The sequence below is a fragment of the Strix aluco genome, chromosome 4 (assembly GCF_031877795.1).
Source record: "Strix aluco isolate bStrAlu1 chromosome 4, bStrAlu1.hap1, whole genome shotgun sequence".
Lineage (NCBI taxonomy): Eukaryota > Metazoa > Chordata > Aves > Strigiformes > Strigidae > Strix > Strix aluco.
In genome coordinates this window covers 15,067,199-15,086,577 of record NC_133934.1, presented here as the reverse complement: position 1 = coordinate 15,086,577, position 19,379 = coordinate 15,067,199, and the positions used below count along the sequence as shown (strand labels likewise).

Genomic DNA, 19,379 nt, shown 5'->3' with positions numbered 1-19,379 from the left:
ATTATTTGTATTTGAGTATGAACTGAACTACTTGCACTGTGCTATTTAAAATGAAACTAAATAAAACACAGGTGTCTGATTCATCCCAAATACACTCCATGTATTTTAGATGCTTGATTCTCCTAACTTGACTCTTTTACTGCTTATGACCATTCAAAGAGATGATCAATGATGTCTGGATCAGCTATCTATGCTGACATTTCTCAATATGTACGATAATTGTACATGTTAATGAGTATCATCTGGCTTTCTATTCAAACACTGCTCAGCTTGATCTGAGCCAACGACACTTCAAAGTTGCTGCATCATATACTGCTTTCAAACCTGCAGTGCTTTGTAGCATTACTTATTGTGTCTTTGAGAGCTCTAAGCTAGTTGTGAGGTATGTAGCATGCCAGAAGTGGAAACAGTACGGAGTTCCACCAATATTAACTGCTGGGAGTAGTTCCCAGATGCACCTAATACTCATCCATTGCCAACTAGAAGGTGTAGTTAACTCTTAGAAGTTCAAAATCCCCATGTTTTCAAATAGGTATCTTCAAAAATAACAGCTGAAAGCTTTTCTCTTCCCCAGGTAGCATGCCTAATCACTATCCATTACACAGCAGTAACCTGAGTGTCAGATCTCAACCTCCTGAGGCTGTGGAGACATCCCCACGCCGCGTGGTTAACTTAATCTTAATTGGCTACAAGTCTTGTGGCATCTTCACTGCCCAGCCTCGGCAGCTCGGGAAAACTCTTCCCTCCTTGCTCTAGCGCCTGGTACAGAAAGGCAGCCCGGCTTCCCAGGCGGCACCCGCGCAGGGGCCGGGCACGCACCTGCCCTAAATTATGCACAAGCACGCGGGTAATAAACGGGCCGGGGCTGTCGCGCCCCCCGAGCCCTGCCTGCGGGCGCCGGCCCGCTCCCCGCCCCTCCCGGGAGCCATGTCTGCCCGCGGCCGCCGCTGCGAAACGGGGCCGGGGCCGCCGCCGCCCGCCCGGGCACCCCCCCACCCTCCCCCAGCGCCACCTCCCGCGGCCGCGCCCCCGCTGCGCCCCGCGCGCTGCCCGGCGGAGATGCGCGGCCGCTGCGCACGTGCGGCAGCGGCATGGACCCGGCGGCGGGGCCCGAGGCGGCCACGCTGGTGGCGCGGGGAGAAGGGGGCGGCCGCCGCCGCGCAGGCAGGAGCGTAAGTAGCGCGGGGCAGCGCGGCGTCTCCGCGAGGGTATTTTGGTCTGGAAATGACCGTCGCTGGGTAAGCGGTGCGTAAGCGGCGGGGCGGGAGCGAGCCCGGCCTGCGCTGCCCGCGCCTTGGGGACGACTAACGGGAGCGGGGGGCGCCTTCGGTCGGTGCCCAGCGGGGTAGGGAGGGAGGAGAAGCCAGGCTGCTGCACGGCGGCGGCGGGAGCTGGAGTAACTGCCCGCGGCTCCCCCGGGAGCGAGGCAGAGCTCCGGTTGCAGAGCGGCGGCGCCGAGCCCTTCCCCGCTCGGAAAGTTGTTGGTGCGGGTGCAGGAGAGGCCGGCGGCGGGCAGAGCTAAAAATACCGCGGCCGCCGAGCCGGCACCCAGAGGACGGGCGGAGGGCAGCGCCGGCGGAGCCCGCGTGGGGAGCGGCGGGGGCGCCTCAGACCGCCCGGCCCGGCGGGGCCGCGCCGGGGGTGGGGGTGCCGGGGCCGCCCTGCCCTGCCTCGCCCGCCTGCCCCGGGGTCAGAGCAGCACCGGGGCCGCCGTGTCCGCGGGCGCACCTGCCGGCCCCGGCCGCCTTGCGGCCGTGCTGAATCGGCACGGCCCTCCTCGGAGCCGAAGGCTGTCTGGGCGCGGGGTGCTCGCCTAAAACTGGGTCTCGTTCAGGGTATCGGGTGAGGCGCTCCAAAGTCCAGCTTCCCGGTATCACCAGAAAGCCTTAGCAACATCCGTTTAAGAATATTAAAGCTTCCTTATGTGTGCGTGCAACGTTTACCACTTACAAATTTTTTAATTTTAATCTGAGAAGGGGGTTCTAGCTAACTAACCAAGGTACAGTATTCTAAACTGTATTTTGAAAACTGAAATGCAAACTCTCATCATTTAAAAAAATAAAGACAATTTAAGACTTGTAGTAGCCGACACAAATGTTACACTGCATGCTGAACAAGTACGGGAGTTGGGAAAAGCATCCTTCAGAGCACGGTGTCCTGGGATCTGTGGTAAGACCCAAAATGTGGATTTTTACAAGTAAGCAGTTCTCAGGTATCTGGAGGTCTTGGCTGTGAACTTAACATGCAACTGAACTTTCCTGACTGAACACTGATTGCTGTGGTGACAGTCACACCTACCTGCCCTTGCGCTGGTGGCAGCGGCGCATGAGCACATGGATGGCGGTGTAGTCAAGGAGCACCTATGAGGGAGGCGTGGTTGCCGCCTTGTTTCCCAGTCACTGTAAAACACATTATTTTTTTTCTTTTGTTAACATTGCCATGAGGTTAATATTTTTCTGAGCAACAGTTTGATTTTTTTTTTTTTTTGCGTTCTTGCTTCATTGTGCTTTCGTCTTTTATTTGGCACTGCTGAAGCCTGAGCAAATATTTAAAATAGTGTATGAGGAGACAGGTCATGGAGAAGTTGAAGTTTGTGTTCCAAGAACAGTAAAACTTCGAATCTAGTAAGTCTGAGGTTTTCTGCAGCAGGCTGCATGGTTGAAAAATTCTTGGTATTGAAGTAGTCTCTAAGCCCAGCTATTTGAAACACTTGAAAATAAAGTGGATGTGGGGTTTTCTAATTTGGCAGCGCTTCTGTGATTTGTACTGCATTATCTTCCACAGCCTCGCGTGCATGTAATTTGCCAGTGCTGAAAGGTTTAAGCATTTGCTGGAGTTTTTAATAAACGCTAGGCTATATGTTCTGAATCATTTTGTTCGCAGTATTTTTTGATGGGTCTAACATTGTTGGAGTAGAGCCCTTTAGCAATATTGCATCAGGATTGCCACATAGCACTTGTGAACTCGCGCTTATCATTCGTGAACCCTTTGGGAGCAGCCTGGTAGACCTCCAGGAATATTCTGCTCAGCATCATTAGTTCAGAGTAGTAGCAATTTCTTCTAAGTGTAGGAATGCTTGTGCATGGTAGAGGTAATGGGCACCTAATATGAGGTGTTACCACCAGAAGCTAAATAAAGGCTTATGTCAAAATTTCTGGTTTTTGCTACCAAAGTAATGGTGCAAAATTCTGTGTGTGTGTGGCAGGTTCATTTTAAGAAGCTGGCTAATAATAAGAAATTGGTTTTGGCTTATATAATGAACTCAACAGGGTATATTTCTTACATGAGCCTTTTTTCCTCCTGTATACTTCCTCTTGACCTGACTGAAAACAGGCTGGTTAATGAACTGTGTAATCTCTTAAGAAGTTCCCACATGTGGAAAAAGTTAAAACACTCAGCTGTCCCACAGGGCATGTTTTGAGCCCTCAGGAATGGCAGCCACGGAGCATGGCAGGCCCCACACGTGCTGGGTTGTACACTGCGGTCCCTGCCCTGGCACCCGAGTGTCTCATCCCTCCTTCACGGGCCATAGTGAGTCTGCGGTGACAGTGTGGGGCGTGAGTCCTGTCACAGCCTAACAGCCATGGGGCAGTCACTCACCCTGCTGTGCCTGTGAGGCTGGTGGAGCTCCATCCAGTCCATCGCCGCTGCTGCTGTGCCCTGTGCTACCTACACAAACCTAGTTCGTGCTCCAAATCTTCATTTTCCAAAGTGAATATACGGCTTTGGCAGTGGACAGAATGTATTGACTCATTAACCTATTGTGACTGCTACAAGTGATATAACTGAAGCTGAGCTTATTAGACCTGCTTAAGCAGGTGTTTCTCCTTTTGAAAGGATTGAGACTTCAGTGAGTGATGAGGCTGGACATAAAATGACAGTGAGCTGTGCCTGAAATTCTAGATCCTTATCAGAGGGTTTTTTTTAAAAAAACAAAACACATTAAAAAGCCATCCACTCTTACGTATTCAGAAGTCAAGAAAGGCGAGCTGTCTTCCATGGTCTACAAAATGACATTCACAACCGACCAGCCACCAAAACACTAACTTTAATGTCTCTTGGGAGTGGCAGTGGTCACTTCTGCTGTTTTCTGTAATCCAGCAGGAGAACTGAGTGGCAGAAAGTAATACTGAGGAAGGTGTGATGGACCCTGAAATGCAAAATCCTTCAAACCAAAGCAGTCCTACCTTTTATTCAACAGCTGATGTGGAAGAAGAAATTGTTAGCAGAGGTGGACTAAAAATGGGATGGGGGGATGGAGAGAGGAGACCTGAGAAGGGAGAGGTACAGGTGTGTCACTGGGGAAAAAGGGCAAATGACATCTCCACCAGAGAGTGTGTGTGGCAGCAAATTACTGTTGGAGACTTGCATTTGGGTTACAAAACCTAGTTTCTGGGCTTGCTTTTTTTTTTTTCCTGGTCACAATTTCACTAATCCTTATCCTCACGGGAGCAGGGAGCACACCATTTCACAGGTTTTCACCTAAGTCAGGTCTACCCACAGAGCTGTTGCATCAAATATACGCTACATCTTGCTTCGTTGTGTTAGTGTTATGTTGCCAACAGTTTCCTTTGCTGAGAATGTGCTTATCCAGCATTTTACTTTTTGGTGTGGGGGCTGATGGGATGCTTGCAGCAAAAATCTGTGAGGTTGAAAGAAGTTCAAATGTTCACTTATGCCTCGGTAAATGTTAACTGAGATGCTGTCACTTCAAATTTACTGTTCCTTGGATTGCAACAAGGGGAAGTCTTTCAGACCATTATTCTGCAGCAAGGACATCTGCCTGCGGGAGCAATGCGAAGTAGCATAAGGAGTGTTTAAAACCTAAGGTAAATTAATTTAAAGTAGACTAACAATGGTTGCATCTTTTCTTTGTTTTTCAGAATTGGTCTGGGAGTCTTATTGTAGCCTCTTTAACTGGTGCTTTTGGGTCGTCTTTTCTTTATGGTTACAATCTCTCGGTGGTGAACGCTCCTGCAGTGGTAAGTGACTGACAAAACTAGAATTTAGTATCAGTAGAGGGCAGCCTTGTCCAACTACTGCGTGCTTCTCAACATCCTGCATTTACAATCCTCCTGACGTAGTAGAAGAGGTTAAATCTCATATGGTAACTTTCCTTTGCCTGAATGCTTCTTTCTGCTGTCCATGAGGCGTTCACATAAATTCAGTAGCTGTCAGAAAACTCAACGCCACTGTTGAGGTGAGTGGTTGCACATGGTTCGCTTCTCATTATCCCCAAGCTCAGACCATTACTAAATCTTCTTGCACACATTTGTGTGATAAGGTATTTTTAATATGGTGTCTTTCTGTCTAGTAAGTATTTGGTCGCTCTGTGCACATGTTCAGCAACTTTTGTTTACATCGTTCAGTTCTGGAGGGTTGCACAACATTTCATTCCCACAGTGCTGATATTATAAATAATGCCTCTGTCTTCCTCTTAAATAATGGGCCTCTTCTTTTGCATTTCGTGGTGATGCCTTGTTTGGTTCTGAATTCAAAACTGCTGTGTTGGCCATCTGTTTGCTGCAACATATGGAATACGTTTGATGAATAGAGTACTGTGAAATCAGCGTACAATATTTGGGGGGATTTCATTAAAATATCAGTTACCACAAATGGAAATCTGAACATTTTGGTTTTATGCTGGCCGTCTAGAGATCCTCTTAATTCAGTCAAGCACAGCAATAGCCAATTCAGTGGAGTTGCATGCAACACTATTTTGAAAAAGTAGCTAGTAAATTTGGGGAACTAACTGTGGAAATTCCATTTCAGAATAGTTCCTTTCCAAAGCTAAGCTGCTTCTTTTATGGAAATTTCTTATTAAAATAAATGTGTGGCTAGGTTTCCACCTAAACAGGTTGGTCACATTAAAGATGGATGCAATATTTATGCAAATAATGAAAGAATATTTTTTTTAATTTATGTTTCATATATGTATTTTATTTGGTAAACTGATGACCCAAGGGACTAGGAAGAGACTCACCCTGTAGGAAGTTTTAATTGCCCCGTTTGTGACTTCTGGGAGTTTTCTTGAAGTTCCTGGTACTTCTCGTACCAGTAACACAGGGTTGGACAAGTTAGATATTTATTCTAGCATGACCTGTCTAGGCATCACTTCACCTTGCAGTCATCAGAAGATAAACATGGCTTAGAAGAAATGAGCAGGAAGCTGAAATTCTGTGAGCAATGGTATTGATTGTCCTGATGGTATTCCTGCACTGCCTCAATACTGTCAACAGAGCAGTGAGAATGATCTGGTTTCGAAACTTTTAAGCGCCATTTAAAAAATGGGCTGTCCTAGTAATCAGCACTCTCCTGTCACTTTCTACAGGAGTAAAGCAAAGAAAGGATGACAGGACGTGCTTTTTGGAAACACTCAGACAGTTAGATTTCAGCTATGTGATAGATTATAGTGGTGACCAGAGTGTGGGTGGTGAGGTTGAACTGTACTGTGACAAATGCTAAATTCCAGGTGCTGTGGTTAGTAATGCTTTCAGGATTGTCCATTTTTGTTTGAAATCTTTACTGTTGCTTTTGGACTGAAACTGGACACCATGCTGATGTCTTTGGTCATACTGTTGACAGGTATGCTTGAAGTCTCCCTTTTTGCAGCATGGTGTTTCAGTGTTTGATTGGGAACTTCGTGTCTTTCTTATTCATGTTAAGCCATACATTAGCTAGGGCTAAAGAGTGGTCCTACTGTCAAGGAATACATAGCTGTGTAGTTCAAGAATAAAATACCAGTGTGGCCTCTGGTCCTCTCTCTAGCCCCAGGGTTAATCTGTGTCATCCGTTTTCCTAGGACAGGCCACCTTCCTGTCCCTGTCTTTGGAGTTGCAGCAACCGGGTTGAAGGGAAGAGTCTAGGCACTGCTCATAGGCATGGTGTGGAGGAGTGAGCTGTATCGAAGCTGTGCTTTGGCAGCACAAGAAAAGGAACCTTTGCCCCATCTGTTTTTCCCTTGTATGTCAACAAATCAGTCTGCTGCAAGGTGACCCTTTGGGAATGCTGATGTGAGATGACTGAGGAAAACCAAAGGGGAGCAGCTTGAAGCTGTAGATGAACAACAGTCTTGTAAGAGGTTATATTGGGAGTGCAGAAATTCCTTAAAGTTGTAAGCTGAGTTTCATTTATAAACTTGGTAGGTCAAATAACTTGAACTGGTGATAAGCTGTTTGCAGCCTGCATTGTATGGGCATCTCTCTCTGGGATGTTGGATATCTTCTACCCCAGTTTACTTCAGTACAATTCCTTTTGATGTCTAAAGTCCTCCAACCTTAGAGAAGGACTGTGTGATGCTTTGAGAGGTACTGGAAAAAATGCTTGATAATGACTGTTGACTAAAACATGGGATGTTTCCAGGATCCTGAAACTGAACACGTCAGCATGGTGAATGAGCTGGGGAGGAAGGAAGTTCATTTAAGATTGAAGCATTGAAGAACTGTTTGTAAATTCTTGTGTACTTTTCCTTTTGGTGCTGCAAGTTGTGCCACCTCATCAAACCACAGAATACCCCTGCAGTTCTCACCAGTGAACTTTACTGCAGGTCATCTCCTAAGGTAGAGTCAGTCCAGCTTCCTTTTTCTTGCAAGGTGGGAATAAACTTCACCAGCTCTGCTCAGAGCAGAGATCACTTCCCACTCAGTCCCCTACTTTGCTGTGGGAAAGAGCAGTGGCCTATTGGAGGTGTGCTTCCCCCTGCACACATCGCTTCACCGCATGAGGAACCCAGGGTTAGAAGTCTCCATGGGCTTGTTCAAAGAGTTATCAGAACTTACTAAAAGCGTATGGGAGCATTTGACAGTAGGAAGACAAATGCTTTAATTGAATACAAGTCGAAGGTGCCTTTTTCCGAGCTGAATTTCTACAATTCTATGATTGTGGGCAAGCTCTGTAGAACAGTGATGTGCTTTGTGTGGGAAGTGAAGACTCTGCTACTTACTGCCATGCAGCACTTGCTCGCTTCCTGCAGGCGGCTGCAGTGCTGCGTTTGTTTTAGAGCTGACACGGGGAAAGTGAGACTATTGCAAAAATCATAGCCGGCTGTCAGCCAGTGCAGTAGTTATCATTCTGTGTGAGTGACCCTTGTAACTAGGGGTGAGGTTATTTTCCTTTAAAGACCAGCTCATCTCTTCCCTTGATGTAAGTTATTTACACTTAAAAGAGACAAGGAAAATATTTCCATTATATTTAAAACATATCCCTTATATATATAAAGATATATAAATCCCTTATATTTCCCACCCTAGCACTGCTACCTTAATGAACTGAGGCAGCAGAATACAAGGTCCTGATAACAGTCAGCTACCATTCCTTGTAGACTTTAGTTAGGGGCTAAAATTTTTGTATACAGGTTTATGCCATTAATGTTGTTCAGATATCTGATTAAAATCCCAAAGGAGCCTTTCTACAGAATTCAGTGCATTCAAATTCAGTGGATTTGTTGGATCAGATTTGTTTCATGTGCAACTCTGCAAAACCTGCATGTGTTATTAGCTTCCCATCTATTGACAGTGGGAATCCAGACACAGGTGATGTACATGCCAGCACATTTATCTGTTACTATTGAGTGTTGTAGTTTGTACTTTCTTTTCTTGAATATTTGCAGTTATTTGGTGTCTTCTTGTAAATAACAAAGCTATGCTGAGAAAATTAGTCATTAACACAAGGGGAGAATAATTTGCATACTATTTTTAGCCATTATCATTAGCAAGAAATGCTAATAGTGCTCTAAAAATGTTTTCTCTTGGTATTCATTACTACCAGAAATGAACTTCAAATAAACAAGATATCTGAATCTAAATATAATCTGAGTATTGATGTTAAAGAGATAAGATGTATTACTTGATTTAATGGGAGATTCATTTGGCAGTTTACTGTGAGATTCTTCTAAATGGACCAAGCACCAAATTGACTTTTTTTTTCTTTTTTGTGTTTTTTTCTGTCTGTTTGTATAGAAACATATAAGAGAGGATGGGAGAAATACCTGTTCTCCTTTTAATTCAGGGCACAAGAGACCTACTAGAAACTTTACAGAAGGAAGGAAGGAAGTGGTATGCTCTACCTCCACCTTAGGTACTTTGCAGGTGGAGAGGTGGTGTTTCAGACTAAACAAAGTCCTCAAGTCCATGTGTCCAAGGCTGGAATACCTGAAGTTTGAAGTTCCTAGTTTGAACAGGGAAAATGTGCTGTTAGGCTTATACTGCTGAGTTCTGACCCAGGATAATTTAGTACCTATGACATGCTGGAGGAAATCTGAGAAGAAACTGGAGAAAAGTGTAAAGATGAAACTTTGTGGTACTGTAGAGCTTGTTGGCTGACACAGAATGTGTGAGAGTGTTACATGAGTGTGCTGTGCCCTTCCGCAGTAGTGACCACCTGGTACTGTATCCACGCCAGAGCATCAGACACCACAGTGGCATCAGAGCTTTGCTTGGTTTCAAAATGGGAACAGCATAAAAATGAGGAAGCTTGACTAAAAAGAAAATAAATAGGCGATGTCTCTGCAAGCGATACAGAGACTATGTAAAAGTGTCGTGCTGGAGCTGACATCTTTACCTTTTAGACAGATGAAGAAACTTTGGTGTAATTAAACATCAGGGAAGGGAAGTTGTTAGAAGGCACCCTTCAAAAACCTGCAGTTGTGCTCATGTGAGGAAAGCAGAAAAAGAATATGAGCTCTGGCACATTGAAGGCTAAAAAATGAGCTGGTCCTGGAGTTTGGGTACTTTCAGCGGGCACAAAAAGTGTCCAGAGGGCTTGGGGATTTAAGGCTTATAGATGAAGCTGAGAAAGGATGTTCAGAAAATACAAGGACAGAACAAGAAACCTCAAGATATGGAATAAATTCAGCGATAATTTTGTGTCAAGTTGCTGGAATACCTCAACATTTGTTCAAGACTGAAAAAAGAACTGCTTTCTATTGCAGTTCAGCTTCTTTTCAAATAACCTCAGTAACAGAGGGACTGAGAGGGTTAATGTGATTTTAAGAAGAAAGTTTTTAGGGGGAAAATTTGGAACATACACGCTAAGAATTAATTATTTGTACCTGACAAGATAGCAGAAACTGTAGTGGAAAAGTGAGAATTTGGGGAAGAGCTGGTATGGCTTTTGCAAAGGAGAACTGTAACTCAGGCATCTGTCAGAGTTCTCCAGAGATTCAAGAGACACTTGGACTTTCAAAAGATACCCTGGAAGGGCCCTTATGGAAGGCTCTTAAGAAAATTAAGCTGCCATGAGAGAATAGTGTAGGTCTCAGATAGCTGAAGAGTTAGAAGATAGGTCTCAGGTTTTCATTTCTTAAGAGAACCAGCTTGTCTGGCAGATAGATTCGTATCAGGGTCTTAGGTGTCTGATTTCATGTTTGATACATGTTTCATTACTGAAAAGAAATTGCAGCTATAACATATAGAAGTGATTTGGGATTCTGAAATTTAACAGTGTCAGACAACTAGCTCTTTTTGACTAATATTGTGGTCCTTTTTTTTCCCCCCCAACAGTATCAAACCAACAGCTGTCAGATCTTGCCTTCCTCCTCTAACAGATACTTGTCTTGGCTGTAAATTCTTTGGGAGAAAAATGTTATCTTTCATTGCTTGGCTTAGTAGGTCCTTGATTTTGTATGGCTGCCAGATGTGACAGTGTCATAAATACAGTGCAAAAGTGGACACAGCCTCCCTTCTTCCCTCAGTCCATGAATGCTAATTGTTTTCAATTCTCTCTTTCTTTTTTTCCTAGTGTTATGCTAAAGAATTTGTAGAATCACTCACTTTCACAATACTGGCCCTTTGGAAAAAATAGACTAGTGAAAGGCACTTAACTTTGAATAAATCTGAGATCTGCATTCTAGGACTGAAACACAAAATAGAGATGATAAATGTTGTTTCATGGTGAGCACGGTGTAGGGTTTTGCCAAAAGGATTCCTACTTCTATAACTTTTAAGGCATCTTTAAAAATTTTCCAGGGAATTTCCTAAGTTACATGTGAACTCCCACACACACCTCCAAACCTATCAACATAAGGCTTTTGGTGCTGTGTCCTTGTAAGACAAGCCAAACTCTTAATGTCAGTCATGTTGCCATCTGGCAGGAATTGGTTGCAACTCCCTTCCTCTTCATTACCTTTGCATTTCTACCCATTCACCAACTTCTTCAAGACATTTTTGCCTCTACCTGCTACTGGAGCCTCCTTTCCTTCCTTAGTTCCAAGTTATTGGCACTGTAGATCCAATAGATGTAAAACTATTTGCTCTGTTCTAGTATAAGGACAGCTGAGCACCACGCAGCCACTCGCTCACTCCTTCCCTCTTAGGGATAGGGAGGAGAAAATAAAACAAAAGGCTCGGAGATCAGAGATCGAGGCAAGGACAGAGAGGGATGACTCACCAGTTAGGGTCACAGGCAAGAGACAGACTTGATTGGGGAGCGAAAAAGAACATCAATTTAATTTGAATACCACCACCACCACTAATTTACCAATCAGAGTAGGACAGTGAGAAATTCAATCACATCTTAAAAAACACCTTCCCCCCACCCCTCCATTGTTCCTGGACCTAACTTTATTCCTGATTTCTCTACCTCCTCCTCCCAGGTGGTGCAGGGGGCAGGGGATGGGAGTTGTAGTAAGTTCATCACCCATTGTTTCTGCTGCTCCTTTCTCCTCAGGGTGGGGGGATGACTCCTCACACTTTTTCCCGTCTCCAGTGTGGGGTCCCTCCCACAGGAGACAGTCCTGCATGAACTTCTCTGACGTGGGTCCTTCCAACGGGCTGCAGCTCTTCATGAACTGCGCCGGTGTGGGTCCCTGCCTCAGGCTGCAGCTCTTCAGAAACAGACTGCTCCAGCGCAGGCTTCCCTCAGAGTCCCGGCCTTCTTCAGGCACAGCCACCTGCTCCAGCGTGGGGTCTTCCATGGGCTGCACAGGGGCATCTGCTCCACCAGTGGCCTCCATGGGCTGCAGGGGCACAGCCTGCCCTCTCACCACGGGCTGCAGGGGGGTCTCTGCTCTGGTGCACCTCCCGCCTTTCCTCCTTCTCCTTTCTTCCACTGACCTTGGTGTTTGCAGAGGTATATCCCTCAACTCCTACTCCCAGGTTCCCCTTCTTAAATATGTTATCGCAGAGGTGCAGCCACTATCGCTGATGGGCTTAGCCTTGGACAGAGGCGGGTCTGCCTGGGAGTCAGGGAAACTTCTAGAAGCTTCTCACAGGGGCTACCGCTGTAGCCCCTCCCCTGCTACCAAAACCCCGCCACACACAAACCCAACACGGCTCTTAACATGAGACTGTGATTAATGATCATTGACTAATGGTAGTTAGCATTTAAGAATTTGTGAATGTTCTTTTTTAGTAAAGTCATGGCAAATACTAGGCAGTGCAGTTTGCCTTGGCTAGTCCAAAAAACTAGGATGTGATACATCACCTGTCTGAGGTTAAAAGTACGTATGTGAGCAGTGAATGGAGCTCAGCTGATGTGCAGTACCTTGGCAAGTGTGGGTGATGTGGTTTTGTGGAGTCTCTCTCCTTAAAGATATTAAAAAAACCCCAGTCACGGTCCTGGGCAAGCGGCTCCTTGTGGCCCTGCCTGAGCAGGGGGGTCGGACAAGATGGTCTCCAGAGGTCCAAGCTCAACCATTCTGTGATTCTGTGTTTGAGCCCTTAGCCCCAGTTCAGGCTGAAGGGTTTACATACACGTACACAGTAAGGCTAAAGCAAACTGTTGTTAATGTTGTAACAACAGCCTAAATGGTAACATCCTTGCTTTATAGGAGTTTCTGTTTTATAAGCCTCTTCTACATTCGTGCCTACCTGTGGTTTTTACCTCACCTTGTTTATGACCAGCATGTAGTTAATCATATGTATGCTTTGACTGGTTCAGTTAGTCTATATTACAATTGCATCTGCAAGTGAGGCCTCATTTTTTGGAGAAGGGAGATAGAAGAGCAAGAGTGATTCCTGCAAGCAAGCTACTGTTTTTTTTTAAGTTCTGTTTCTCTCACTTGTGTTCTTAAAGTGTGATTTTTTTTTTTTTGATTTTTTTTTTTACATTTTGTATTTTCTTTCAGTATATCAAGAAGTTTTACAATGAAACTTGGGAAAGAAGATATGGCTTCTCAGTGGATGAAAGCACACTGACTCTCCTTTGGTCCATAACTGTTTCTATTTTTGCCATTGGTGGCCTTGTGGGTGCCATTATCGTTACCCCAATAGTGAAGTTCTTTGGACGGTAAGTGTGTTGGAAAACTTGTATTTTCTAAAGCAGTTTCTCACTTAGTCTTTCTAGAAGGCTTTACTCTTATTTTTTTTAAAAACCCTCTTCACCAGAATGCAAATGTAAACATCTTCAAATTATGAATGCTCATTTCTAAGAGTTATGAATTTTCAAGAGTAAGATTAGTACCTTTCTCTCTGGACTTACTGTGCATCATTTGAGTCACAGAAGCCATTTATTCTGAATGGGCAGCGGGTTGAGATGTTGAGGAGGTTGAATTGTCAAGAGTGCAAAAGGAAAATACCATAGAATAGGAAAAATTCCGCAAAGGATTGACAGATTCTTGTCTCATGAGTCTGCTGAGTATCTCACTGTACACAAATAAGCTATCAACGTGTCTCATTTGCTTCTCAACAACATTTGTTGTTATGCAGTCATAAAAATTTGCTCTTTTTGTTTTTTCTTCCTTGTGTCCACTTAAAGTACAGTTTGAAGAACTAAGCGAGGGTGAAGTTTGTGTTTGGTCTTCCCCCAGCTTGGGGATGCCTTCCCTGATCAATACAATGCAGTTTTTGACCAAGTCTTGACCATAGGGAATATGAGTATTTTAGGAATGTTTGTGCTGGTGTGTGTTTGCATTTTTGCTGCAGGTATTAACTAGATATTTCTGTCAAATTTTTGTTTCATACAGTCTTCCAAAGAGAATTTCAGAAGTAATTTGTAATTTACCTATGTTTAGAAGGGCATGGAAAAAGAAAAATGATTATAGTATTCACCTTAACTGCTCATTTGGCTTTTCCTTAATTGTAAATTCTATATAATTTGATAATTTTTTCTCAGTTAAATCACTGGAGGCTTAAATATAAGCATTCACCTCCAGTGTTCTTACTTTTCTGTTCTGACTATTTCCATCCCTTTAGACTGTGCTCTCCTAGGCCTGTTTGTCATTCTCCCAACTCTTCCACATCCCATTTTTTCACCTCAAAGGGTACATTTTCAGGTTGTTCCATTTCATGCTTACAGAAAGTCAGTATTCTCTGCTCTGTAAATCTGTTATCCATTCTTCATTTATTTATTCTGTCCCTTCACTTCACCATTTGATTTTCAATTCTTAAATATTTTTCATAGTCACTTTTTTTTTTAGGTTTGGAGTTTCTTCTGCCAAATCATCAATTTGGCTTTTACACACTTCTTAAATATATGAAACTGTGCCTGACTCAGACTGATTAATTCCCAGAATTGTCGTTGAGTCGTCTTTACTTTATTAAAAAGTGAAGTAAAAGATGGGCTCATAGAAGCCTTGAATTTTTGGTGAAGAGTAGAACAGCTTTGTGTGCAGGTTTGTTAAAGTGGTGTCTGATCTCAGTCATACATATACCACTTTGATGGGAGCAGATTATATTTCAATGGCAGAGCTTTAAATCTTGCAGACTCTGCCCCTGTTTATTACGTTTATCCCTGTTAAATCATGAAAACAGCTCTTTTATAGACATGGTGTGCAAGTACTTGATTATAGATGGGAAGGGATTGCATCTCTCGGGGACACTGGATAAAGGCAGCTCATCAAAGTGTGGTTCTTGAATTTGCTGTTCACACTGCAGTGTGTTCGTCTGGTCTAGGAAACCAGACTGACATATCAGTATGGTAATTGAGGAGCACATTGTTAAATGTTGACAGAACAATAAAATACTTTGCTGTTAAATTGTTGAAGTGTAGGTTGGAGGGTTGTATGCATGATGAAGCTGAGCTCCATTTATACTGACACAGAATAATGAACTAAGGGGGATCAAAAGCATTAGTCACAAATAATGTATGACTTTAAAAGAGCACTCTTGAATCATACTGCTCTAAGGTTAATAACGTAATTTCCAAATTACTGGATTTCTAGGCCCTACTTAGTCCAAGAGAGATGTAGAGTAATTTTTTGAAAGAAAGCCTTCATCCACATAAGCCTAAATCCCATGTTCAGATGTGTCTTTGACACTTCATAGCAGTATGCTCATTGGATTGCTTAGCCCACTGCTGGGGAGGCATTGGCAAGAGAGGGACAAGGCCTTCCCTCAAGCACAGTGAACTGTTTTGAGTATGAAGTGATTAAGGGAATTTGTCTGGATTATTTTAGTAATGCTACAACTTTGTTATTCTGAAGTCATCTGCTGTAGTTGAAATGCTGATCTGGTATTCAATCTGTTACTGGCTTTTAGTTAAACACCTAGTTTAAAGAGCACACAGCTTGTTATTTAAACACCTAGTTTCCTTACTGTACTGTTTGAATAAGGTATTATATTTGCTCCCAAGTGGAGCTTTTAGAGTCTTTCTTATTACTGAATTTTGAGACAACAATACATTTTTGATGAAACTTTAATTCTATCATTTTCCTAATTGCAAGTTTTAGACAAAAATATTATTAATTTAAATCCCTAATTAAATCTATTACAGCCATGGAGGGCACATAGTTGCTAGGATTCTGTTCTGGCCTCTGGAACTATCCAATATCGTGAAAGCAAATGACAACCTTGAAATCACAAAAGATTAATCATATGTGATTTTGCAAAAAGCCAAGGACAATTCTGAGGAAGAGATTCTCAAGTTATTTCAATATCCAAAATGCCTAAAAAAGAAAAAGGCAGAAAAAATCCTTAAAGCTTAGCTCTATTTGTGTCTAGCTGATGGGTGAACTGTCTGTCTCTGCTGGGATGCTTATAAAAGCTGATTTCCACTGAGCAAATTTCTCTTCTCTTAGGACTACTTCAGATTGAGTACAGGATTGGAAGTTACATTTCTGCAGCAGTACGGATAGTCTGAGAACCGGTTTTGACAATAAGTTGCAAAACTTACTGTTTGGCTTAGGATGTAGCTACTTGTGACAAATGCTCTGTGCTCAATCAAAAGTTTTTGAAAGTATTTTCCTTTTGCAATGCAAAAACGCTTTATTTCTTTTGGCTGGAGAGAATTCTGAATTATTTGAATGGAAGGAACAAAAATCTTCATATATAAACAAATGCTCGTCTAGTATTTTTAGTGCAGTAGCTACAGCAGAATGGTGTGGGGCTCTGGACTGGAACTTGGAGTCCAGTCTCTGTTTCCCAGGTCTAGCACTGTTTTGCATGTTAGCTTTAGGTTAGGTCCGCTGCTCTATCTATTCCTCTGTTTACCCAGTTACAGAAATAGGGGTATTGACATGCTCTATAACCTTCAGCAGGACTGAAAAATGAAATGTGCTGTGTGAGAACTGAGTATGATATTTATACTTCACTAGGCTTCATGTACCATTTGGACAATTGCTTGACCAGGTTCTGATTTGGGATGTGAGAGCGATGATTAGGCTGACCAACACATCAGTGTGTGTCTTTTCTTAGGGTGGCTTTAATGTTGAAGTTTGCATGCTTACACTTTGTAAGTGTGGTGAGCACAGTTATCTGACAAGATTGGTTCTTTGATTGGTTCTTTTCAAAGGAAAGGTGTCTGCTGTGGTGCTTTTTGAAGTGTGGTGTCTTTATATCACTTATATTAGAGCTATACAAGCAGTGGTTTGTTGGGGTTTTTTGATTTGTTTCTTTTTCCTGTGCCTTGTTGCCAAGGTAATAATACAGTTTTGGCCTATGTGACCAGGAAAGCATAGGGTTTTTGTATGATTGTAGCAATTTTGAATATGACCTGACTGGAAGTAAATTCAGACAGATGGGGAGTTTGAAGAGTTTTGCTGTAGTTTTTTCTTAGGAGCTATGATGAGAAGTGGTTCCTACTGTTTATGGTTGTGGTAGCTTGGCCCCAGCTGTCAGCCGAGCACCCACCCAGCTGCTTGTCACTCCCCAACCCCTAAGTGGACTGGAGGGACTGGGAAGAAATAGGAGAAACAGGAGCAAGAAGACTCATGGGTCAAACTAAAGAAAGGGAAACACCCATTACTGTCAGAGGCAAAACAGGCTCAACTTGGGGAATTTAATTTATTGCCAGTTAGCATAAGTATTTAATTACTGATCAGATATTATGAAACAAGACAAACATTAGGATACCTTTCCTTTCACTTTCCCAGGCTTTGTACCACGGCAGGTCACACTCAGTCTCTTCAGTGAGAGAATGGGCAGTGCGGGGGGTTGGGGTTAGTGTGTAACAACTTCTCTGTGCTGCTCCTTGCTTCTTACTCTTCTTGTATGCTCCAGTGTGTGAGTCCTCCATGGGCCACAGTCCCTCTGGGGATGTATCTGCTCAGTCCTGCAGCACTTTCTCCTCTACTGACCTTCTTACTCCCTCATTCTGTCTCCTCATAGAAGCCACCCCTGCAGCCCCTTCACTTCCAAAACCTTGCCACAGACACTCAGCACAGTGTTTTCATCACCAAAAATTTAAATGCTTTACATAGTAACACTCTAAACAATGTGTTACTTCCTTGTTTTTATTTTTTTTTTCAATCTGTCAAGGACAAAATCCTTTGTTTTTATCTTGGTTAGTTAGGCTGTGCTTTTCTGTTCTTTGATGCATAGCATAAGGGGTCACCGGCCAACATTTCTGAAAAGATACATATTTTGTAGGTTTCATTTAAATTAAAGAGGAAGAAAGTTGTATCTTCAGATGAATGTATAGCACTTGTGTGACCTTTTTCCATTTTTGGCATTATTTATATCACTTCAACCCCCTCAAATTATATTGATTTGAAAAATCTGTTTCAAACAGTGAAATCATCACTCTTGACAGCTATGTTGTATAAACATATACTTTAAATGAGCTGTATCTCATTTTTTTGATCTTCAAACCGTGTTATTCATTTAGTGTTCAAAAGTCACTAGAAAGCAGGAAAGGTAATTAAAAATACAAGTATTAAAAATATTTCCTATCAAAAACGTACTGGAGTGTTGTAAGAAGTTGGATGACTTGTTCAATGGGTGGGAGATTTCCAGCTGGTACCTATGTGTCGATGAATGAGGACTGCTGGGTCAGTTTGTTACCTGCTTTGGAAAAGAAAAGGGTAGACAGCCTTTCTGGTCATTCCTCTTCTTTTGCATGGTATTTGCAATACATAGAGATTGAAAATCCATTGAGAATACTTACAAATTTAATACCACTTCAGTTTTTTTAATAAAATGGGTGTATTCTCATCCTGTGTCATTTACTGTCAAAGTTAATGGATTTCTCATAATTTACATCATCAGTTGTGTTTAACTCCAGGTAAATTTGTTTTCAGATCAGTTGTTTCCTTCATATGTTGTTGTGTGATTTGAGGCGTCAGTATTGGGTTGTACCTCTAGAGCCAAGTTGTACCTTTAGAAACAACACTGTGCTTAATTACGTGACTGCAAAACCTGGTAAAGACAAAGCTCTGTTGCTTTACCATGTATGAGGTGACTCACAGATGGAAAACATAGGGTATGATCATTCTCTTGCCACGTAATTGTGAAAATTATGGTGTTTTGTCTTGTGTTAGATCATAAGCAATTCAAAGCATCTATCTTGTTGTGATGTGCTGTAAAGAGGCCACCACATCTCCACCAGATATCCCTGGCACTCTGCCTGGGAATCGTAAGAAACTTTTCAGTTGCTCACAAGGCTGAATCTGATGATAATGGCTTCTCCAGCCATTCACTTGCAGGCTGCCATTTAGCAAAAAGCCACTTATACACATATCTCCATGAATTGGGATTTAAGGTAGCAGTGATTCTCTGAGTTCTGGGTGGGTTTTCTACTTCATCTTTCAATAGAGTCATTGCAGCAGAGCTATTGATCTTATATCTTTAACCACTCTTCTTCCATGTGTTCAGGAAATGAGACCTTGGATGTCAGTGTTTGAGTCTGACTGTCAGAAGCCCATGAAATCCTACATATCATTTCTTTTGTAAAGTATTTCTTTCTGAAGAAGTTATGAGACTTAGGAGTCACTTTTGAATTAATCAGTCCCTTAAACTTGAGCAGAAAGTTCTGAAAGATGAAAACTAAGAAATACAGCTGTACAGCTGTTGGTACAGTATGAATAAAAAGTTGAGATGTTTTGAAATTTTTAAAATACATTTTTGTAATTTTGTTTATTTTTTCCAACAAAGTAATAATTTTCAATAAAGAATATTTCTTTTCTTAGATTTTTTTTTTTCATGTTTTATTTGACTGCTATAGAATGAAATAATTTAAAAATCGGGGGAAAAAAATGTAAATTTTTATTTTGGTTAATTTCAACAATT

The 19,379-nt window shown here is 42.6% G+C and overlaps 1 protein-coding gene across 3 annotated transcripts in view; it reads left to right on the top strand.

Moving 5' to 3' along the window:
- The first annotated feature begins 1,071 nt into the window (after positions 1–1,071).
- SLC2A9 (solute carrier family 2 member 9) overlaps positions 1,072–19,379 on the top strand; it is a 108,600-nt gene continuing 90,292 nt past the window's right edge. For all 3 annotated transcript variants that reach the window (XM_074822130.1, XM_074822132.1, XM_074822131.1), the window contains exons 1-3: positions 1,072–1,172; positions 4,884–4,982; positions 13,064–13,224. In XM_074822130.1, coding sequence (XP_074678231.1) covers positions 1,092–1,172; positions 4,884–4,982; positions 13,064–13,224 — 341 coding nt within the window. In that variant the 5' untranslated portion in view covers positions 1,072–1,091. The remainder of the gene's footprint in view (positions 1,173–4,883; positions 4,983–13,063; positions 13,225–19,379) is intronic.